Genomic DNA, 24,274 nt, shown 5'->3' with positions numbered 1-24,274 from the left:
GTCGTAGCTACCTACCTGAGGTGGATGTCTATGAACAGGTCGTATCTACCTACCTGAGGTGGATGACTATGAGCAGGTCGTAGCTACCTACCTGAGGTGGATGTCTATGAGCAGGTCGTAGCTACCTACCTGAGGTGGATGTCTATGAACAGGTCGTATCTACCTACCTGAGGTGGATGACTATGAGCAGGTCGTAGCTACCTACCTGAGGTGGATGTCTATGAACAGGTCGTAGCTACCTACCTGAGGTGGATGTCTATGAGCAGGTCGTAGTATCCAGTCCTGAGGAGACCAGGCATGTACTTGTTCTCTATGGCGTAGAGCAGCTGTGCCTCGTCGGCGTGGGAACAGAGGGCGTGGGCCACACGGTTGTTCCCCAGAGCGCACACAGCAGAGTACAGCCTCAGAGTATGGTAGTGGAACTTCAACAGGTCCTTCTGCTCAGTCAACTCCAGGATATCAACTGACCTGGGGGGGAGGAGGAAGAGGAGGAGAGAGGAGGAGAGAGGAGGAGGAGAGGAGGAGGATGAGGAAGAGAGGGGGAGGAGGAAGAGAGAGGAGGAAGAGGGGGAGGAGGACGAGGAAGAGAGGGGGAGGAGGGGGAGGAAGAGAGAGGAGGAGAGGGTGTGAGGAAGACGAGGAGGGGAAGGAAGATGACAAGGGGGAGAAGGAAGAGGAAGACGATGACAAGGGGGAGGAGGAGGAAGAGGAGTAAAAGGAGGAGGAAGATGACGAGGGGAGGAGGATGACAAGGGGGAGGAGGAGGAGCAGGAGGAAGAGGAGAAGGAAGAGGAGGAGGAAGAGGAGAAGGAAGAGGAGGAGGAAGATGGGGAGGAGAGGAGGAGGAGGAGGAAGAGGAAAAGGATGAGGAGAGGAGAGGAGGAGGGGGAGAGGAGAAGGAGGGGGAGAGGTAGAGGAGGAGGAAGAGGAGAAGGGGGAGGAGGAGGAGGGGGAGGAAGGTTAAACTGACATACAGCTTAGTGAGGAACTTCCTGATTGCAACAACATTTTATTGCTTCTCATACATTACGTTCTGCTATCGTTCACCTTACCTGCTATCGTTCACCTTCTCTGCTATCGTTCACCTTTCCTGCTATCGTTCACCTTACCTGCTATCGTTCACCTTCTCTGCTATCGTTCACCTTTCCTGCTATCGTTCACCTTTTCTGCTATCGTTCACCTTACCTGCTATCGTTCACCTTTCCTGCTATCGTTCACCTTATCTGCTATCATTCACCTTTCCTGCTATCGTTCACCTTTCCTGCTATCGTTCACCTTTTCTGCTATCGTTCACCTTTTTTTCTGTTGTTCGCTTTTCCTGCTATCGTTCGCTTTTCCTGCTATCGGTCACCTTTCCTGCTATCGTTCACCTTCTCTGCTATCGTTCACCTTTCCTGCTATTGTTCACCTTTTCTGCTATCGTTCACCTTACCTGCTATCGTTCACCTTTCCTGCTATCGTTCACCTTTCCTGCTATCGTTCCCCTTTTCTGCTATCGTTCACCTTTTCTGCTATCGTTCACCTTTTCTGCTATCGTTCCCCTTTTCCGCTATCGTTCACCTTTCCTGCTATCGTTCACATTTTCTGCTATCGTTCACATTTTCTGCTATCGTTCACCTTCTCTGCTATCGTTCACCTTCTCTGCTATCGTTCACCTTTTATGCTATCGTTCACCTTTCCTGCTATCATTCACCTTTTCTGCTATCATTCACCTTTTCTGCTATCGTTCACCTTTCCTGCTATCGTTCACCTTTCCTGCTATCGTTCACATTTTCTGCTATCGTTCACCTTCTCTGCTATAGTTCACCTTTTATGCTATCGTTCACCTTTCCTGCTATCGCTCACCTTTTCTGCTATCGTTCACCTTTCCTGCTATCGTTCACCTTTTCTGCTATCGTTCACCTTTTTTTCTGTTGTTCGCTTTTCCTGCTATCGTTCACCTTCTCTGCTATCGTTCACCTTCTCTGCTATCGTTCACCTTTTATGCTATCGTTCACCTTTCCTGCTATCATTCACCTTTTCTGCTATCATTCACCTTTTCTGCTATCGTTCACCTTTCCTGCTATCGTTCACCTTTCCTGCTATCGTTCACATTTTCTGCTATCGTTCACCTTCTCTGCTATAGTTCACCTTTTATGCTATCGTTCACCTTTCCTGCTATCGCTCACCTTTTCTGCTATCGTTCACCTTTCCTGCTATCGTTCACCTTTTCTGCTATCGTTCACCTTTTTTTCTGTTGTTCGCTTTTCCTGCTATCGTTCGCTTTTCCTGCTATCGTTCACCTTTCCTGCTATCGCTCACATTTTCTGCTATCGTTCACCTTTCCTACTATCGTTCACCTTTTCTGCTATCGTTCACCTTTCCTTCTATCGTTCACCTTTCCTGCTATCGTTCACCTTTTCTGCTATCGTTCACCTTTTCTGCTATCGTTCACCTTTTCTGCTATCGTTCACCTTTCCTGCTATCCTTCACCTTTTCTGCTATCCTTCACCTTTTCTGCTATCGTTCACCTTTTCTGCTATCCTTCACCTTTTCTGCTATCCTTCACCTTTTCTGCTATCCTTCACCTTTTCTGCTATCCTTCACCTTTTCTGCTATCGTTCACCTTTTCTGCCATCGTTCACCTTTCCTGCTATCGTTCCCCTTTTCTGCTATCGTTCACCTTTTCTGCTATCATTCCCCTTTTCTGATATCCTTCCCCTTTTCTGCTATCCTTCCCCTTTTCTGCTATCGCTCACCTTTTCTGCTATCGTTCACCTTTTCTGCTATCGTTCACCTTTTCTGCTATCCTTCACCTTTTCTGCTATTGTTAACCGCTGCACTCATTTCTAATAAGAAAATAAAAAATCTATAGTTAGTAACATTTTTGACAGATATTGTTGTACTATATTTAAGCCCTTCCTCACTCCTGACGAGTGAAGAAGTCACTCCTGACGAGTGAAGAAGTCACTCCTGACGAGTGGGACAGGGCAGGGTCATCACCTGTTCTCCTCAGGTATATGCAGGGACATGAACTGGAGCGGTTCAGAGCAGGTGACCAGCCAGCCATGGCGGTCGTTGACCCGGGACACGTCCACCTTGAGGAAGTGGTTGGGTACCCTGCTCCACATCACCGGGGTCAGGAACTGGACATGCAGCCTGGGAGGACACTGGGGACACGAGTTCCTCCTCTCACTCTTAAACAGTCCCGCTGACAGAGGCATGACGTTCTGGTGACATAGAAACAGACAGGGTTAGGTTCTGGGAGGGGACAGGAGTTCCTGTCTTTACTCTCTACTGTAGAGGTCAGAGTCCTGGAGCTACTGTAGAGATCAGAGTCCTGGAGCTACTGTAGAGATCAGAGTCCTGGAGCTACTGTAGAGGTCAGAGTCCTGGAGCTACTGTAGAGATCAGAGTCCTGGAGCTACTGTAGAGATCAGAGTCCTGGAGCTACTGTAGAGATCAGAGTCCTGGAGCTACTGTAGAGATCAGAGTCCTGGAGCTACTGTAGAGATCAGAGTCCTGGAGCTACTGTAGAGATCAGAGTCCTGGAGCTACTGTAGAGATCAGAGTCCTGGAGCTACTGTAGAGGTCAGAGTCCTGGAGCTACTGTAGAGATCAGAGTCCTGGAGCTACTGTAGAGATCAGAGTCCTGGAGCTACTGTAGAGATCAGAGTCCTGGAGCTACTGTAGAGGACAGAGTCCTGGAGCTACTGTAGAGATCAGAGTCCTGGAGCTACTGTAGAGGTCAGAGTCCTGGAGCTACTGTAGAGATCAGAGTCCTGGAGCTACTGTAGAGATCAGAGTCCTGGAGCTACTGTAGAGATCAGAGTCCTGGAGCTACTGTAGAGATCAGAGTCCTGGAGCTACTGTAGAGGTCAGAGTCCTGGAGCTACTGTAGAGATCAGAGTCCTGGAGCTACTGTAGAGGTCAGAGTCCTGGAGCTACTGTAGAGATCAGAGTCCTGGAGCTACTGTAGAGATCAGAGTCCTGGAGCTACTGTAGAGGTCAGAGTCCTAGAGCTACTGTAGAGATCAGAGTCCTGGAGCTACTGTAGAGGTCAGAGTCCTGGAGCTACTGTAGAGATCAGAGTCCTGGAGCTACTGTAGAGATCAGAGTCCTGGAGCTACTGTAGAGATCAGAGTCCTGGAGCTACTGTAGAGATCAGAGTCCTGGAGCTACTGTAGAGATCAGAGTCCTGGAGCTACTGTAGAGGTCAGAGTCCTGGAGCTACTGTAGAGATCAGAGTCCTGGAGCTACTGTAGAGATCAGAGTCCTGGAGCTACTGTAGAGATCAGAGTCCTGGAGCTACTGTAGAGATCAGAGTCCTGGAGCTACTGTAGAGATCAGAGTCCTGGAGCTACTGTAGAGATCAGAGTCCTGGAGCTACTGTAGAGATCAGAGTCCTGGAGCTACTGTAGAGATCAGAGTCCTGGAGCTACTGTAGAGGTCAGAGTCCTGGAGCTACTGTAGAGATCAGAGTCCTGGAGCTACTGTAGAGGTCAGAGTCCTGGAGCTACTGTAGAGGTCAGAGTCCTGGAGCTACTGTAGAGATCAGAGTCCTGGAGCTACTGTAGAGATCAGAGTCCTGGAGCTACTGTAGAGGTCAGAGTCCTGGAGCTACTGTAGAGATCAGAGTCCTGGAGCTACTGTAGAGATCAGAGTCCTGGAGCTACTGTAGAGGTCAGAGTCCTGGAGCTACTGTAGAGATCAGAGTCCTGGAGCTACTGTAGAGGTCAGAGTCCTGGAGCTACTGTAGAGATCAGAGTCCTGGAGCTACTGTAGAGATCAGAGTCCTGGAGCTACTGTAGAGATCAGAGTCCTGGAGCTACTGTAGAGATCAGAGTCCTGGAGCTACTGTAGAGGTCAGAGTCCTGGAGCTACTGTAGAGGTCAGAGTCCTGGAGCTACTGTAGAGGTCAGAGTCCTGGAGCTACTGTAGAGATCAGAGTCCTGGAGCTACTGTAGAGGTCAGAGTCCTGGAGCTACTGTAGAGATCAGAGTCCTGGAGCTACTGTAGAGATCAGAGTCCTGGAGCTACTGTAGAGGTCAGAGTCCTAGAGCTACTGTAGAGATCAGAGTCCTGGAGCTACTGTAGAGGTCAGAGTCCTGGAGCTACTGTAGAGATCAGAGTCCTGGAGCTACTGTAGAGATCAGAGTCCTGGAGCTACTGTAGAGATCAGAGTCCTGGAGCTACTGTAGAGATCAGAGTCCTGGAGCTACTGTAGAGATCAGAGTCCTGGAGCTACTGTAGAGATCAGAGTCCTGGAGCTACTGTAGAAGTCAGAGTCCTGGAGCTACTGTAGAGATCAGAGTCCTGGAGCTACTGTAGAGGTCAGAGTCCTGGAGCTACTGTAGATATCAGAGTCCTGGAGCTACTGTAGAGATCAGAGTCCTGGAGCTACTGTAGAGATCAGAGTCCTGGAGCTACTGTAGAGGTCAGAGTCCTGGAGCTACTGTAGAGATCAGAGTCCTGGAGCTACTGTAGAGGTCAGAGTCCTAGAGCTACTGTAGAGATCAGAGTCCTGGAGCTACTGTAGAGGTCAGAGTCCTGGAGCTACTGTAGAGATCAGAGTCCTGGAGCTACTGTAGAGATCAGAGTCCTGGAGCTACTGTAGAGATCAGAGTCCTGGAGCTACTGTAGAGATCAGAGTCCTGGAGCTACTGTAGAGATCAGAGTCCTGGAGCTACTGTAGAGATCAGAGTCCTGGAGCTACTGTAGAGGTCAGAGTCCTGGAGCTACTGTAGAGATCAGAGTCCTGGAGCTACTGTAGAGGTCAGAGTCCTGGAGCTACTGTAGAGATCAGAGTCCTGGAGCTACTGTAGAGATCAGAGTCCTGGAGCTACTGTAGAGATCAGAGTCCTGGAGCTACTGTAGAGGTCAGAGTCCTGGAGCTACTGTAGAGATCAGAGTCCTGGAGCTACTGTAGAGATCAGAGTCCTGGAGCTACTGTAGAGGTCAGAGTCCTAGAGCTACTGTAGAGATCAGAGTCCTGGAGCTACTGTAGAGGTCAGAGTCCTGGAGCTACTGTAGAGATCAGAGTCCTGGAGCTACTGTAGAGATCAGAGTCCTGGAGCTACTGTAGAGGTCAGAGTCCTGGAGCTACTGTAGAGATCAGAGTCCTGGAGCTACTGTAGAGATCAGAGTCCTGGAGCTACTGTAGAGATCAGAGTCCTGGAGCTACTGTAGAGATCAGAGTCCTGGAGCTACTGTAGAGGTCAGAGTCCTGGAGCTACTGTAGAGATCAGAGTCCTGGAGCTACTGTAGAGATCAGAGTCCTGGAGCTACTGTAGAGATCAGAGTCCTGGAGCTACTGTAGAGATCAGAGTCCTGGAGCTACTGTAGAGATCAGAGTCCTGGAGCTACTGTAGAGATCAGAGTCCTGGAGCTACTGTAGAGGTCAGAGTCCTGGAGCTACTGTAGAGATCAGAGTCCTGGAGCTACTGTAGAGGTCAGAGTCCTGGAGCTACTGTAGAGGTCAGAGTCCTGGAGCTACTGTAGAGATCAGAGTCCTGGAGCTACTGTAGAGATCAGAGTCCTGGAGCTACTGTAGAGGTCAGAGTCCTGGAGCTACTGTAGAGATCAGAGTCCTGGAGCTACTGTAGAGATCAGAGTCCTGGAGCTACTGTAGAGGTCAGAGTCCTGGAGCTACTGTAGAGATCAGAGTCCTGGAGCTACTGTAGAGGTCAGAGTCCTGGAGCTACTGTAGAGATCAGAGTCCTGGAGCTACTGTAGAGATCAGAGTCCTGGAGCTACTGTAGAGATCAGAGTCCTGGAGCTACTGTAGAGATCAGAGTCCTGGAGCTACTGTAGAGGTCAGAGTCCTGGAGCTACTGTAGAGGTCAGAGTCCTGGAGCTACTGTAGAGATCAGAGTCCTGGAGCTACTGTAGAGGTCGGAGTCCTGGAGCTACTGTAGAGATCAGAGTCCTGGAGCTACTGTAGAGGTCAGAGTCCTGGAGCTACTGTAGAGATCAGAGTCCTGGAGCTACTGTAGAGATCAGAGTCCTGGAGCTACTGTAGAGGTCAGAGTCCTAGAGCTACTGTAGAGATCAGAGTCCTGGAGCTACTGTAGAGGTCAGAGTCCTGGAGCTACTGTAGAGATCAGAGTCCTGGAGCTACTGTAGAGATCAGAGTCCTGGAGCTACTGTAGAGATCAGAGTCCTGGAGCTACTGTAGAGATCAGAGTCCTGGAGCTACTGTAGAGATCAGAGTCCTGGAGCTACTGTAGAGATCAGAGTCCTGGAGCTACTGTAGAGGTCAGAGTCCTGGAGCTACTGTAGAGATCAGAGTCCTGGAGCTACTGTAGAGGTCAGAGTCCTGGAGCTACTGTAGATATCAGAGTCCTGGAGCTACTGTAGAGATCAGAGTCCTGGAGCTACTGTAGAGATCAGAGTCCTGGAGCTACTGTAGAGGTCAGAGTCCTGGAGCTACTGTAGAGATCAGAGTCCTGGAGCTACTGTAGAGGTCAGAGTCCTAGAGCTACTGTAGAGATCAGAGTCCTGGAGCTACTGTAGAGGTCAGAGTCCTGGAGCTACTGTAGAGATCAGAGTCCTGGAGCTACTGTAGAGATCAGAGTCCTGGAGCTACTGTAGAGGTCAGAGTCCTGGAGCTACTGTAGAGATCAGAGTCCTGGAGCTACTGTAGAGATCAAAGTCCTGGAGCTACTGTAGAGATCAGAGTCCTGGAGCTACTGTAGAGGACAGAGTCCTGGAGCTACTGTAGAGATCAGAGTCCTGGAGCTACTGTAGAGGTCAGAGTCCTGGAGCTACTGTAGAGATCAGAGTCCTGGAGGTACTGTAGAGATCAGAGTCCTGGAGCTACTGTAGAGATCAGAGTCCTGGAGCTACTGTAGAGATCAGAGTCCTGGAGCTACTGTAGAGGTCAGAGTCCTGGAGCTACTGTAGAGATCAGAGTCCTGGAGCTACTGTAGAGGTCAGAGTCCTGGAGCTACTGTAGAGATCAGAGTCCTGGAGCTACTGTAGAGATCAGAGTCCTGGAGCTACTGTAGAGGTCAGAGTCCTAGAGCTACTGTAGAGATCAGAGTCCTGGAGCTACTGTAGAGGTCAGAGTCCTGGAGCTACTGTAGAGATCAGAGTCCTGGAGCTACTGTAGAGATCAGAGTCCTGGAGCTACTGTAGAGATCAGAGTCCTGGAGCTACTGTAGAGATCAGAGTCCTGGAGCTACTGTAGAGATCAGAGTCCTGGAGCTACTGTAGAGGTCAGAGTCCTGGAGCTACTGTAGAGATCAGAGTCCTGGAGCTACTGTAGAGATCAGAGTCCTGGAGCTACTGTAGAGATCAGAGTCCTGGAGCTACTGTAGAGATCAGAGTCCTGGAGCTACTGTAGAGATCAGAGTCCTGGAGCTACTGTAGAGATCAGAGTCCTGGAGCTACTGTAGAGATCAGAGTCCTGGAGCTACTGTAGAGATCAGAGTCCTGGAGCTACTGTAGAGGTCAGAGTCCTGGAGCTACTGTAGAGATCAGAGTCCTGGAGCTACTGTAGAGGTCAGAGTCCTGGAGCTACTGTAGAGGTCAGAGTCCTGGAGCTACTGTAGAGATCAGAGTCCTGGAGCTACTGTAGAGATCAGAGTCCTGGAGCTACTGTAGAGGTCAGAGTCCTGGAGCTACTGTAGAGATCAGAGTCCTGGAGCTACTGTAGAGATCAGAGTCCTGGAGCTACTGTAGAGGTCAGAGTCCTGGAGCTACTGTAGAGATCAGAGTCCTGGAGCTACTGTAGAGGTCAGAGTCCTGGAGCTACTGTAGAGATCAGAGTCCTGGAGCTACTGTAGAGATCAGAGTCCTGGAGCTACTGTAGAGATCAGAGTCCTGGAGCTACTGTAGAGGTCAGAGTCCTGGAGCTACTGTAGAGGTCAGAGTCCTGGAGCTACTGTAGAGGTCAGAGTCCTGGAGCTACTGTAGAGATCAGAGTCCTGGAGCTACTGTAGAGGTCAGAGTCCTGGAGCTACTGTAGAGATCAGAGTCCTGGAGCTACTGTAGAGGTCAGAGTCCTGGAGCTACTGTAGAGATCAGAGTCCTGGAGCTACTGTAGAGATCAGAGTCCTGGAGCTACTGTAGAGGTCAGAGTCCTAGAGCTACTGTAGAGATCAGAGTCCTGGAGCTACTGTAGAGGTCAGAGTCCTGGAGCTACTGTAGAGATCAGAGTCCTGGAGCTACTGTAGAGATCAGAGTCCTGGAGCTACTGTAGAGATCAGAGTCCTGGAGCTACTGTAGAGATCAGAGTCCTGGAGCTACTGTAGAGATCAGAGTCCTGGAGCTACTGTAGAGGTCAGAGTCCTGGAGCTACTGTAGAGATCAGAGTCCTGGAGCTACTGTAGAGGTCAGAGTCCTGGAGCTACTGTAGATATCAGAGTCCTGCAGCTACTGTAGAGATCAGAGTCCTGGAGCTACTGTAGAGATCAGAGTCCTGGAGCTACTGTAGAGGTCAGAGTCCTGGAGCTACTGTAGAGATCAGAGTCCTGGAGCTACTGTAGAGGTCAGAGTCCTAGAGCTACTGTAGAGATCAGAGTCCTGGAGCTACTGTAGAGGTCAGAGTCCTGGAGCTACTGTAGAGATCAGAGTCCTGGAGCTACTGTAGAGATCAGAGTCCTGGAGCTACTGTAGAGATCAGAGTCCTGGAGCTACTGTAGAGATCAGAGTCCTGGAGCTACTGTAGAGATCAGAGTCCTGGAGCTACTGTAGAGATCAGAGTCCTGGAGCTACTGTAGAGGTCAGAGTCCTGGAGCTACTGTAGAGATCAGAGTCCTGGAGCTACTGTAGAGGTCAGAGTCCTGGAGCTACTGTAGAGATCAGAGTCCTGGAGCTACTGTAGAGATCAGAGTCCTGGAGCTACTGTAGAGGTCAGAGTCCTAGAGCTACTGTAGAGATCAGAGTCCTGGAGCTACTGTAGAGGTCAGAGTCCTGGAGCTACTGTAGAGATCAGAGTCCTGGAGCTACTGTAGAGATCAGAGTCCTGGAGCTACTGTAGAGATCAAAGTCCTGGAGCTACTGTAGAGATCAGAGTCCTGGAGCTACTGTAGAGATCAGAGTCCTGGAGCTACTGTAGAGGTCAGAGTCCTGGAGCTACTGTAGAGATCAGAGTCCTGGAGCTACTGTAGAGATCAGAGTCCTGGAGCTACTGTAGAGATCAGAGTCCTGGAGCTACTGTAGAGATCAGAGTCCTGGAGCTACTGTAGAGATCAGAGTCCTGGAGCTACTGTAGAGATCAGAGTCCTGGAGCTACTGTAGAGGTCAGAGTCCTGGAGCTACTGTAGAGATCAGAGTCCTGGAGCTACTGTAGAGGTCAGAGTCCTGGAGCTACTGTAGAGATCAGAGTCCTGGAGCTACTGTAGAGATCAGAGTCCTGGAGCTACTGTAGAGATCAGAGTCCTGGAGCTACTGTAGAGGTCAGAGTCCTGGAGCTACTGTAGAGATCAGAGTCCTGGAGCTACTGTAGAGATCAGAGTCCTGGAGCTACTGTAGAGGTCAGAGTCCTGGAGCTACTGTAGAGATCAGAGTCCTGGAGCTACTGTAGAGGTCAGAGTCCTGGAGCTACTGTAGAGATCAGAGTCCTGGAGCTACTGTAGAGATCAGAGTCCTGGAGCTACTGTAGAGATCAGAGTCCTGGAGCTACTGTAGAGATCAAAGTCCTGGAGCTACTGTAGAGGTCAGAGTCCTGGAGCTACTGTAGAGGTCAGAGTCCTGGAGCTACTGTAGAGATCAGAGTCCTGGAGCTACTGTAGAGGTCGGAGTCCTGGAGCTACTGTAGAGATCAGAGTCCTGGAGCTACTGTAGAGGTCAGAGTCCTGGAGCTACTGTAGAGATCAGAGTCCTGGAGCTACTGTAGAGATCAGAGTCCTGGAGCTACTGTAGAGGTCAGAGTCCTAGAGCTACTGTAGAGATCAGAGTCCTGGAGCTACTGTAGAGGTCAGAGTCCTGGAGCTACTGTAGAGATCAGAGTCCTGGAGCTACTGTAGAGATCAGAGTCCTGGAGCTACTGTAGAGATCAGAGTCCTGGAGCTACTGTAGAGATCAGACTCCTGGAGCTACTGTAGAGATCAGAGTCCTGGAGCTACTGTAGAGATCAGAGTCCTGGAGCTACTGTAGAGGTCAGAGTCCTGGAGCTACTGTAGAGATCAGAGTCCTGGAGCTACTGTAGAGGTCAGAGTCCTGGAGCTACTGTAGATATCAGAGTCCTGGAGCTACTGTAGAGATCAGAGTCCTGGAGCTACTGTAGAGATCAGAGTCCTGGAGCTACTGTAGAGGTCAGAGTCCTGGAGCTACTGTAGAGATCAGAGTCCTGGAGCTACTGTAGAGGTCAGAGTCCTAGAGCTACTGTAGAGATCAGAGTCCTGGAGCTACTGTAGAGGTCAGAGTCCTGGAGCTACTGTAGAGATCAGAGTCCTGGAGCTACTGTAGAGATCAGAGTCCTGGAGCTACTGTAGAGATCAGAGTCCTGGAGCTACTTTAGAGATCAGAGTCCTGGAGCTACTGTAGAGATCAGAGTCCTGGAGCTACTGTAGAGATCAGAGTCCTGGAGCTACTGTAGAGGTCAGAGTCCTGGAGCTACTGTAGAGATCAGAGTCCTGGAGCTACTGTAGAGGTCAGAGTCCTGGAGCTACTGTAGAGATCAGAGTCCTGGAGCTACTGTAGAGATCAGAGTCCTGGAGCTACTGTAGAGATCAGAGTCCTGGAGCTACTGTAGAGATCAGAGTCCTGGAGCTACTGTAGAGGTCAGAGTCCTGGAGCTACTGTAGAGATCAGAGTCCTGGAGCTACTGTAGAGGTCAGAGTCCTGGAGCTACTGTAGAGGTCAGAGTCCTGGAGCTACTGTAGAGGTCAGAGTCCTGGAGCTACTGTATAGATCAGAGTCCTGGAGCTACTGTAGAGATCATAGTCCTGGAGCTACTGTTGAGGTCAGAGTCCTGGAGCTACTGTAGAGATCAGAGTCCTGGAGCTACTGTAGAGATCAGAGTCCTGGAGCTACTGTAGAGATCAGAGTCCTGGAGCTACTGTAGAGATCAGAGTCATGGAGCTACTGTAGAGATCAGAGTCCTGGAGCTACTGTAGAGGTCAGAGTCCTGGAGCTACTGTAGAGGTCAGAGTCCTGGAGCTACTGTAGAAATCAGAGTCCTGGAGCTACTGTAGAGATCAGAGTCCTGGAGCTACTGTAGAGATCAGAGTCCTGGAGCTACTGTAGAGATCAGAGTCCTGGAGCTACTGTAGAGATCAGAGTCCTGGAGCTACTGTAGAGATCAGAGTCCTGGAGCTACTGTAGAGGTCAGAGTCCTGGAGCTACTGTAGAGATCAGAGTCCTGGAGCTACTGTAGAGATCAGAGTCCTGGAGCTACTGTAGAGATCAGAGTCCTGGAGCTACTGTAGAGATCAGAGTCCTGGAGCTACTGTAGAGGTCAGAGTCCTGGAGCTACTGTAGAGGTCAGAGTCCTGGAGCTACTGTAGAGGTCAGAGTCCTGGAGCTACTGTATAGATCAGAGTCCTGGAGCTACTGTAGAGATCATAGTCCTGGAGCTACTGTTGAGGTCAGAGTCCTGGAGCTACTGTAGAGATCAGAGTCCTGGAGCTACTGTAGAGATCAGAGTCCTGGAGCTACTGTAGAGGTCAGAGTCCTGGAGCTACTGTAGAGATCAGAGTCCTGGAGCTACTGTAGAGGTCAGAGTCCTGGAGCTACTGTAGAGGTCAGAGTCCTGGAGCTACTGTATAGATCAGAGTCCTGGAGCTACTGTAGAGATCATAGTCCTGGAGCTACTGTTGAGGTCAGAGTCCTGGAGCTACTGTAGAGATCAGAGTCCTGGAGCTACTGTAGAGATCAGAGTCCTGGAGCTACTGTAGAGATCAGAGTCCTGGAGCTACTGTAGAGATCAGAGTCCTGGAGCTACTGTAGAGATCAGAGTCATGGAGCTACTGTAGAGATCAGAGTCCTGGAGCTACTGTAGAGGTCAGAGTCCTGGAGCTACTGTAGAGGTCAGAGTCCTGGAGCTACTGTAGAAATCAGAGTCCTGGAGCTACTGTAGAGATCAGAGTCCTGGAGCTACTGTAGAGATCAGAGTCCTGGAGCTACTGTAGAGATCAGAGTCCTGGAGCTACTGTAGAGATCAGAGTCCTGGAGCTACTGTAGAGATCAGAGTCCTGGAGCTACTGTAGAGGTCAGAGTCCTGGAGCTACTGTAGAGATCAGAGTCCTGGAGCTACTGTAGAGATCAGAGTCCTGGAGCTACTGTAGAGATCAGAGTCCTGGAGCTACTGTAGAGATCAGAGTCCTGGAGCTACTGTAGAGGTCAGAGTCCTGGAGCTACTGTAGAGGTCAGAGTCCTGGAGCTACTGTAGAGGTCAGAGTCCTGGAGCTACTGTATAGATCAGAGTCCTGGAGCTACTGTAGAGATCATAGTCCTGGAGCTACTGTTGAGGTCAGAGTCCTGGAGCTACTGTAGAGATCAGAGTCCTGGAGCTACTGTAGAGATCAGAGTCCTGGAGCTACTGTAGAGGTCAGAGTCCTGGAGCTACTGTAGAGATCAGAGTCCTGGAGCTACTGTAGAGGTCAGAGTCCTGGAGCTACTGTAGAGGTCAGAGTCCTGGAGCTACTGTATAGATCAGAGTCCTGGAGCTACTGTAGAGATCATAGTCCTGGAGCTACTGTTGAGGTCAGAGTCCTGGAGCTACTGTAGAGATCAGAGTCCTGGAGCTACTGTAGAGATCAGAGTCCTGGAGCTACTGTAGAGATCAGAGTCCTGGAGCTACTGTAGAGATCAGAGTCATGGAGCTACTGTAGAGATCAGAGTCCTGGAGCTACTGTAGAGGTCAGAGTCCTGGAGCTACTGTAGAGATCAGAGTCCTGGAGCTACTGTAGAGGTCAGAGTCCTGGAGCTACTGTAGAGGTCAGAGTCCTGGAGCTACTGTAGAGGTCAGAGTCCTGGAGCTACTGTATAGATCAGAGTCCTGGAGCTACTGTAGAGATCATAGTCCTGGAGCTACTGTTGAGGTCAGAGTCCTGGAGCTACTGTAGAGATCAGAGTCCTGGAGCTACTGTAGAGATCAGAGTCCTGGAGCTACTGTAGAGGTCAGAGTCCTGGAGCTACTGTAGAGATCAGAGTCCTGGAGCTACTGTAGAGGTCAGAGTCCTGGAGCTACTGTAGAGGTCAGAGTCCTGGAGCTACTGTATAGATCAGAGTCCTGGAGCTACTGTAGAGATCATAGTCCTGGAGCTACTGTTGAGGTCAGAGTCCTGGAGCTACTGTAGAGATCAGAGTCCTGGAGCTACTGTAGAGATCAGAGTCCTGGAGCTACTGTAGAGATCAGAGTCCTGGAGCTACTGTAGAGATCAGAGTCATGGAGCTACTGTAGAGATCAGAGTCCTGGAGCTACTGTAGAGGTCAGAGTCCTGGAGCTACTGTAGAGGTCAGAGTCCTGGAGCTACTGTAGAAATCAGAGTCCTGGAGCTACTGTAGAGATCAGAGTCCTGGAGCTACTGTAGAGATCAGAGTCCTGGAGCTACTGTAGAGATCAGAGTCCTGGAGCTACTGTAGAGGTCAGAGTCCTGGAGCTACTGTAGAGATCAGAGTCCTGGAGCTACTGTAGAGATCAGAGTCCTGGAGCTACTGTAGAGGTCAGAGTCCTGGAGCTACTGTAGAGGTCAGAGTCCTGGAGCTACTGTAGAGGTCAGAGTCCTGGAGCTACTGTAGAGGTCAGAGTCCTGGAGCTACTGTAGAGGTCAGAGTCCTGGAGCTACTGTAGAGGTCAGAGTCCTGGAGCTACTGTAGAGATCAGAGTCCTGGAGCTACTGTAGAGATCAGAGTCCTGGAGCTACTGTAGAGATCAGAGTCCTGGAGCTACTGTAGAGATCAGAGTCCTGGAGCTACTGTAGAGGTCAGAGTCCTGGAGCTACTGTAGAGATCAGAGTCCTGGAGCTACTGTAGAGATCAGAGTCCTGGAGCTACTGTAGAGGTCAGAGTCCTGGAGCTACTGTAGAGATCAGAGTCCTGGAGCTACTGTAGAGATCAGAGTCCTGGAGCTACTGTAGAGATCAGAGTCCTGGAGCTACTGTAGAGATCAGAGTCCTGGAGCTACTGTAGAGATCAGAGTCCTGGAGCTACTGTAGAGGTCAGAGTCCTGGAGCTACTGTAGAGGTCAGAGTCCTGGAGCTACTGTAGAGATCAGAGTCCTGGAGCTACTGTAGAGGTCAGAGTCCTGGAGCTACTGTAGAGATCAGAGTCCTGGAGCTACTGTAGAGATCAGAGTCCTGGAGCTACTGTAGAGATCAGAGTCCTGGAGCTACTGTAGAGGTCAGGGTCCTGGAGCTACTGTAGAGGTCAGGGTCCTGGAGCTACTGTAGAGATCAGAGTCCTGGAGCTACTGTAGAGGTCAGAGTCCTGGAGCTACTGTAGAGGTCAGAGTCCTGGATCTACTGTAGAGGTCAGAGTCCTGGAGCTACTGTAGAGATCAGAGTCCTGGAGCTACTGTAGAGATCAGAGTCCTGGAGCTACTGTAGAGGTCAGAGTCCTGGAGCTACTGTAGAGATCAGAGTCCTGGAGCTACTGTAGAGATCAGAGTCCTGGAGCTACTGTAGAGATCAGAGTCCTGGAGCTACTGTAGAGATCAGAGTCCTGGAGCTACTGTAGAGATCAGAGTCCTGGAGCTACTGTAGAGATCAGAGTCCTGGAGCTACTGTAGAGGTCAGAGTCCTGGAGCTACTGTAGAGATCAGAGTCCTGGAGCTACTGTAGAGATCAGAGTCCTGGAGCTACTGTAGAGGTCAGAGTCCTGGAGCTACTGTAGAGATCAGAGTCCTGGAGCTACTGTAGAGATCAGAGTCCTGGAGCTACTGTAGAGATCAGAGTCCTGGAGCTACTGTAGAGATCAGAGTCCTGGAGCTACTGTAGAGGTCAGAGTCCTGGAGCTACTGTAGAGATCAGAGTCCTGGAGCTACTGTAGAGATCAGAATCCTGGAGCTACTGTAGAGGTCAGAGTCCTGGAGCTACTGTAGAGATCAGAGTCCTGGAGCTACTGTAGAGATCAGAGTCCTGGAGCTACTGTAGAGGTCAGAGTCCTGGAGCTACTGTAGAGATCAGAGTCCTGGAGCTACTGTAGAGATCAGAGTCCTGGATCTACTGTAGAGATCAGAGTCCTGGAGCTACTGTAGAGATCAGAGTCCTGGATCTACTGTAGAGGTCAGAGTCCTGGAGCTACTGTAGAGATCAGAGTCCTGGAGCTACTGTAGAGATCAGAGTCCTGGATCTACTGTAGAGATCAGAGTCCTGGAGCTACTGTAGAGATCAGAGTCCTGGAGCTACTGTAGAGATCAGAGTCCTGGAGCTACTGTAGAGGTCAGAGTCCTGGAGCTACTGTAGAGATCAGAGTCCTGGAGCTACTGTAGAAATCAGAGTCCTGGAGCTACTGTAGAGGTAAGAGTCCTGGAGCTACTGTAGAGATCAGAGTCCTGGAGCTACTGTAGAGGTCATAGTCCTGGTGCTACTGTAGAGATCATAGTCCTGGAGCTACTGTAGAGATCAGTCCTGGATCTACTCTAGAAGTCTGTCCCACAGAGACAGGAGCTTTGTGGGGGATCTTTCCTTAGTGTATCGTTTTAAGAAGAACCTGGCCTGATGCAGAGACAGGAGCTTTGTGGGTGATGTTTCCTTAGTGTATTGTTTTAAGAAGAACCTGGCCTGATGCAGAGACAGTAGCTTTGTGGGGGATGTTTCCTTAGTGTATCGTTTTAAGAAGAACCTGGCCTGATGCAGAGACAGGTATGTGAAGTACACAGAGGTTCTCATCAGTGTTGCATCGACCAAAGAAAGCCATTCAGAGGCTTAGAGAGAGAGACAACCTCATAACCTTCCACAGCCAGGGGAAAGACCACCTTATAACCTTCCACAGCCAGTGGAGAGACCACCTCATGACCTTCCAGTGGAGCGACAACCTCATAACCTTCCACAGCCAGTGGAGAGACAACCTCATAACCTTCCAGTGGAGAGACAACCTCATAACCTTCCAGTGGAGAGACAACCTCATAATCTTCCACAGCCAGTGGAGAGACCACCTCATAACCTTCCACAGCCAGTGGAGAGACCACCTCATGACCTTCCAGTGGAGAGACAACCTCATAACCTTCCAGTGGAGAGACAACCTCATAACCTTCCACAGCCAGTGGAGAGACAAACTCATAACCTTCCAGTGGAGAGACAACCTCATGACCTTCCACAGCCAGTGGAGAGACCACCTCATAACCTTCCACATCCAGTGGAGAGACCACCTCATAACCTTCCAGTGGAGAGACCACCTCATAACCTTCCAGTGGAGAGACGACCTCATAACCTTCCACATCCAGTGGAGAGACAACCTCATAACCTTCCAGTGGAGAGACAACCTCATAACCTTCCAGTGGAGAGACAACCTCATAACCTTCCAGTGAAGAGACAACCTCATAACCTTCCACAGCCAGTGGAGAGACAACCTCATAACCTTCCACAGCCAGTGGAGAGACAACCTCATAACCTTCCACAGCCAGTGGCGAGACAACCTCATAACGATCCAGTGGAGAGACAACCTCATGACCTTCCACAGCCAGTGGAGAGACAACCTCATAACCTTCCAGTGGAGAGACAACCTCATAACCTTCCAGTGGAGAGACAACCTCATGACCTTCCACAGCCAGTGGAGAGACAAACTCATAACCTTCCACAGCCAGTGGAGAGACCACCTCATAACCTTCCACAGCCAGTGGAGAGACCACCTCATAACCTTCCAGTGGAGAGACCACCTCATAACCTTCCAGTGGAGAGACGACCTCATAACCTTCCACATCCAGTGGAGAGACAACCTCATAACCTTCCAGTGGAGAGACAACCTCATAACCTTCCAGTGGAAAGACAACCTCATAACCTTCCAGTGGAGAGACAACCTCATAACCTTCCACAGCCAGTGGAGAGACAACCTCATAACCTTCCACAGCCAGTGGAGAGACAACCTCATAACCTTCCACAGCCAGTGGCGAGACAACCTCATAACGATCCAGTGGAGAGACAACCTCATGACCTTCCACAGCCAGTGGAGAGACAACCTCATAACCTTCCAGTGGAGAGACAACCTCATAACCTTCCAGTGGAGAGACAACCTCATGACCTTCCACAGCCAGTGGAGAGACAAACTCATAACCTTCCACAGCCAGTGGAGAGACCACCTCATAACCTTCCACAGCCAGTGGAGAGACAACCTCATAACCTCCCACAGCCAGTGGAGAGACCACCTCATAACCTTCCACAGCCAGTGGAGAGACAACCTCATAACCTTCAACAGCCAGTGGAGAGACAACCTCATAACCTTCCAGTGGAGAGACCACCTCATAACCTTCCACAGCCAGTGGAGAGACCACCTCATAACCTTCCACAGCCAGTGGAGAGACAACCTCATAACCTTCCACAGCCAGTGGAGAGACAACCTCATAACCTTCCACAGCCAGTGGAGAGACCACCTCATAACCTTCCACAGCCAGTGGAGAGACCACCTCATAACCTTCCACAGCCAGTGGAGAGACAGCTCCACGTTGACTTATCCAGCCCATATCTGAGGCCTATTTGTAGCAGCCGGTTCCATTCTGTCAGTACAGAGCAGTACAGCGTTAACGCTCACCTTAATACGTCCTAGTTCAAACTGAAAGATGCTGGGGCTGGTGGCCTGGGCGAACACAGCAGGGAACAGCTTGGTACTGGGCTCAACCTGCAGAGAGAGAACACAGAGACACAGCTATTAATACACAGGATATGGACAAATGACACCCTATTCCCTATATAGTGCACTACTTTAGACCAGGGCCCTATTCCCTATATAGTGCACTACTATTGACCAGAGCCCTATTCCCTATATAGTGCACTACTATTGACCAGGGCCCTATTCCCTATATAGAACACTACTGTTGACCAGAGCCCTATTCCCTATATAGAACACTACTGTTGACCAGGGCCCTATTCCCTATATAGAACACTACTGTTGACCAGAGCCCTATTCCCTATATAGAACACTACTGTTGACCAGAGCCCTATTCCCTATATAGAACACTACTGTTGACCAGAGCCCTATTCCCTATATAGAACACTACTGTTGACCAGAGCCCTATTCCCTATATAGAACACTACTGTTGACCAGAGCCCTATTCCCTATATAGAACACTACTGTTGACCAGGGCCCTATTCCCTATATAGAACACTACTGTTGACCAGAGCCCTATTCCCTATATAGAACACTACTGTTGACCAGGGCCCTATTCCCTATATAGAACACTACTGTTGACCAGAGCCCTATTCCCTATATAGTGCACTACTGTTGACCAGAGCCCTATTCCCTATATAGAACACTACTGTTGACCAGAACCCTATTCCCTATATAGAACACTACTGTTGACCAGGGCCCTATTCCCTATATAGAACACTACTGTTGACCAGGGCCATATTCCCTATATAGAACACTACTGTTGACCAGAGCCCTATTCCCTATATAGAACACTACTGTTGACCAGGGCCCTATTCCCTATATAGAACACTACTGTTGACCAGAGCCCTATTCCCTATATAGTGCACTACTGTTGACCAGAGCCCTATTCCCTATATAGAACACTACTGTTGACCAGGGCCCTATTCCCTATATAGTGCACTACTGTTGACCAGGGCCCTATTCCCTATATAGTGCACTACTGTTGACCAGAGCCCTATTCCCTATATAGAACACTACTGTTGACCAGAGCCCTATTCCCTATATAGTGCACTACTTTAGACCAGGGCCCTATTCCCTATATAGTGCACTACTGTTGACCAGAGCCCTATTCCCTATATAGTGGACTACTTTTGATCAGGGCCCATAGTGTGCTATATGGGTCATTCTACAGAAGTGGTGCACATTGGGGGTTGGAAATAAAATATAATTGTATTATTTTTCACCCCAAACTTTCAGCACACATGTCTGGTAGAAATATATACTACTACTACTGCTACGACTACTACTACTACTACTGATACTACTACTACTACTACTACTGATACTACTACTACTACTGATACTACTACTACTACTACTACTGATACTACTACTACTACTGATACTACTACTACTTCTACTGATACTACTACTACTACTACTGATACTACTACTACTACTACTGATACTACTACTACTACTACTGATACTACTACTACTAATACTACTGATACTACTACTACTACTGATACTACTACTACTAATACTATTGATACTACTACTACTTCTACTGATACTACTACTACTAATACTACTGATACTACTACTACTACTACTACTACTTCTACTGATACTACTACTACTAATACTACTGATACCACTACTACTACTTCTACTGATACTACTACTACTAATACTATTGATACTACTACTACTAATACTACTGATACTACTACTACTACTACTGATACTACTACTACTACTGATACTACTACTACTAATACTACTGATACTACTACTACTAATACTACTGATACTACTACTACTACTACTACTACTGATACTACTACTACTACTTCTACTGATACTACTACTGATACTACTACTACTACTACTACAGATACTACTACTACTACTTCCACCTGGTAGTATGTGCTGAGCTCCTTCCCGTTGGCAGTGAAGGTTAGCAGTCCGTTAACTGTGTCCACCAGACATCCGATCTCCAGACCGTTGTTGTTCCGGCCCTGACCAGGACTCGTACTCTCTCCAGCCCACACCATGTAGCAGTTACTACGCTTGATGCTATAGACAGAGACAGAGACAGTAGTTACTACGCTTGATGCTATAGACAGAGACAGAGACAGTAGTTACTACGCTTGATGCTATAGACAGAGACAGAGACAGTAGTTACTACGCTTGATGCTATAGACAGAGACAGTAGTTACTACGCTTGATGCTATAGACAGAGACAGAGACAGTAGTTACTACGCTTGATGCTATAGACAGAGACAGTAGTTACTACGCTTGATGCTATAGACAGAGACAGAGACAGTAGTTACTACGCTTGATGCTATAGACAGAGACAGTAGTTACTACGCTTGATGCTATAGACAGAGACAGTAGTTACTACGCTTGATGTTATAGACAGAGACAGTAGTTACTACGCTTGATGCTATAGACAGAGACAGTAGTTACTACGCTTGATGTTATAGACAGAGACAGTAGTTACTACGCTTGATGTTATAGACAGAGACAGTAGTTACTACGCTTGATGCTATAGACAGAGACAGTAGTTACTACGCTTGATGCTATAGACAGAGACAGAGACAGTAGTTACTACGCTTGATGCTATAGACAGAGACAGTAGTTACTACGCTTGATGCTATAGACAGAGACAGAGACAGTAGTTACTACGCTTGATGCTATAGACAGAGACAGTAGTTACTACGCTTGATGCTATAGACAGAGACAGTAGTTACTACGCTTGATGTTATAGACAGAGACAGTAGTTACTACGCTTGATGCTATAGACAGAGACAGTAGTTACTACGCTTGATGCTATAGACAGAGACAGAGACAGTAGTTACTACGCTTGATGCTATAGACAGAGACAGCAGTTACTACGCTTGATGTTATAGACAGAGACAGAGACAGTAGTTACTACGCTTGATGCTATAGACAGAGACAGAGACAGTAGTTACTACGCTTGATGCTATAGACAGAGACAGAGACAGTAGTTACTACGCTTGATGCTATAGACAGAGACAGAGACAGTAGTTACTACGCTTGATGCTATAGACAGAGACAGTAGTTACTACGCTTGATGCTATAGACAGAGACAGAGACAGTAGTTACTACGCTTGATGCTATAGACAGAGACAGTAGTTACTACGCTTGATGCTATAGACAGAGACAGAGACAGTAGTTACTACGCTTGATGCTATAGACAGAGACAGTAGTTACTACGCTTGATGCTATAGACAGAGACAGTAGTTACTACGCTTGATGTTATAGACAGAGACAGTAGTTACTACGCTTGATGCTATAGACAGAGACAGTAGTTACTACGCTTGATGTTATAGACAGAGACAGTAGTTACTACGCTTGATGTTATAGACAGAGACAGTAGTTACTACGCTTGATGCTATAGACAGAGACAGTAGTTACTACGCTTGATGCTATAGACAGAGACAGAGACAGTAGTTACTACGCTTGATGCTATAGACAGAGACAGTAGTTACTACGCTTGATGCTATAGACAGAGACAGAGACAGTAGTTACTACGCTTGATGCTATAGACAGAGACAGTAGTTACTACGCTTGATGCTATAGACAGAGACAGTAGTTACTACGCTTGATGTTATAGACAGAGACAGTAGTTACTACGCTTGATGCTATAGACAGAGACAGTAGTTACTACGCTTGATGCTATAGACAGAGACAGAGACAGTAGTTACTACGCTTGATGCTATAGACAGAGACAGTAGTTACTACGCTTGATGCTATAGACAGAGACAGTAGTTACTACGCTTGATGTTATAGACAGAGACAGTAGTTACTATGCTTGATGCTATAGACAGAGACAGTAGTTACTACGCTTGATGCTATAGACAGAGACAGTAGTTACTACGCTTGATGCTATAGACAGAGACAGTAGTTACTACGCTTGATGCTATAGACAGAGACAGAGACAGTAGTTACTACGCTTGATGCTATAGACAGAGACAGTAGTTACTACGCTTGATGCTATAGACAGAGACAGTAGTTACTACGCTTGATGAAATAGACAGAGACAGTAGTTACTACGCTTGATGCTATAGACAGAGACAGAGACAGTAGTTACTACGCTTGATGCTATAGACAGAGACAGCAGTTACTATGCTTGATGTTATAGACAGAGACAGCAGTTACTACGCTTGATGCTATAGACATAAACAGAGACAGTAGTTACTACGCTTGATGCTATAGACAGAGACAGAGACAGTAGTTACTACGCTTGATGCTATAGACAGAAACAGAGACAGTAGTTACTACACTTGATGCTATAGACAGAGACAGTAGTTACTACGCTTGATGCTATAGACAGAGACAGAGACAGCAGTTACTACGCTTGATGTTATAGACAGAGACAGAGACAGTAGTTACTACGCTTGATGCTATAGACAGAGACAGTAGTTACTACGCTTGATGCTATAGACAGAGACAGAGACAGTAGTTACTACGCTTGATGCTATAGACAGAGACAGAGACAGTAGTTACTACGCTTGATGCTATAAACAGAGACAGTAGTTACTACGCTTGATGCTATAGACAGAGACAGTAGTTACTACGCTTGATGCTATAGACAGAGACAGTAGTTACTACGCTTGATGCTATAGACAGAGACAGAGACAGTAGTTACTACGCTTGATGCTATAGACAGAGACAGAGACAGTAGTTACTACGCTTGATGCTATAGACAGAGACAGTAGTTACTACGCTTGATGCTATAGACAGAGACAGTAGTTACTACGCTTGATGCTATAGACAGAGACAGTAGTTACTACGCTTGATGCTATAGACAGAGACAGTAGTTACTATGCTCGATGCTATAGACAGAAACAGTAGTTACTACGCTTGATGCTATAGACAGAGACAGAGACAGCAGTTACTATGCTTGATGCTATAGACAGAGACAGAGACAGTAGTTACTACGCTTGATGCTATAGACAGAGACAGAGACAATAGTTACTACGCTTGATGCTATAGACAGAGACAGTAGTTACTACGCTTGATGCTATAGACAGAGACAGTAGTTACTACGCTTGATGCTATAGACAGAGACAGTAGTTACTACGCTTGATGCTATAGACAGAAACAGTAGTTACTACGCTTGATGCTATAGACAGAGACAGCAGTTACTACGCTTGATGCTATAGACAGAGACAGAGACAGTAGTTACTACGCTTGATGCTATAGACAGAGACAGAGACAGTAGTTACTACGCTTGATGCTATAGACAGAGACAGCAGTTACTACGCTTGATGCTATAGACAGAGACAGAGACAGTAGTTACCACGCTTGATGCTATAGACAGAGACAGAGACAGTAGTTACTACGCTTGATGCTATAGACAGAAACAGTAGTTACTACGCTTGATGCTATAGACAGAGACAGAGACAGCAGTTACTACGCTTGATGTTATAGACAGAGACAGAGACAATAGTTACTACGCTTGATGCTATAGACAGAGACAGTAGTTACTACGCTTGATGCTATAGACAGAGACAGAGACAGTAGTTACTACGCTTGATGCTATAGACAGAGACAGTAGTTACTATGC

General features: G+C 48.3%; 1 protein-coding gene across 1 annotated transcript in view; it reads right to left on the bottom strand.

The window, feature by feature from the left end:
* The window catches only part of LOC139569896 (ryanodine receptor 2-like), a gene marked incomplete at its 5' end in the record, with an annotated part of 288,568 nt that overhangs the window by 108,101 nt on the left and 156,193 nt on the right, over window positions 1–24,274 (bottom strand). The window contains 4 exons of the mRNA XM_071391220.1: window positions 244–468; window positions 2,983–3,209; window positions 18,616–18,702; window positions 20,595–20,754. Coding sequence (XP_071247321.1) covers window positions 244–468; window positions 2,983–3,209; window positions 18,616–18,702; window positions 20,595–20,754 — 699 coding nt within the window. The remainder of the gene's footprint in view (window positions 1–243; window positions 469–2,982; window positions 3,210–18,615; window positions 18,703–20,594; window positions 20,755–24,274) is intronic.

This window comes from Salvelinus alpinus, chromosome 3 (genome assembly GCF_045679555.1).
Source record: "Salvelinus alpinus chromosome 3, SLU_Salpinus.1, whole genome shotgun sequence".
Classification (NCBI taxonomy): domain Eukaryota; kingdom Metazoa; phylum Chordata; class Actinopteri; order Salmoniformes; family Salmonidae; genus Salvelinus; species Salvelinus alpinus.
The sequence above is the reverse complement of the archived record's forward strand: the minus strand, read 5'-3'. Positions and strand labels throughout refer to the sequence as shown.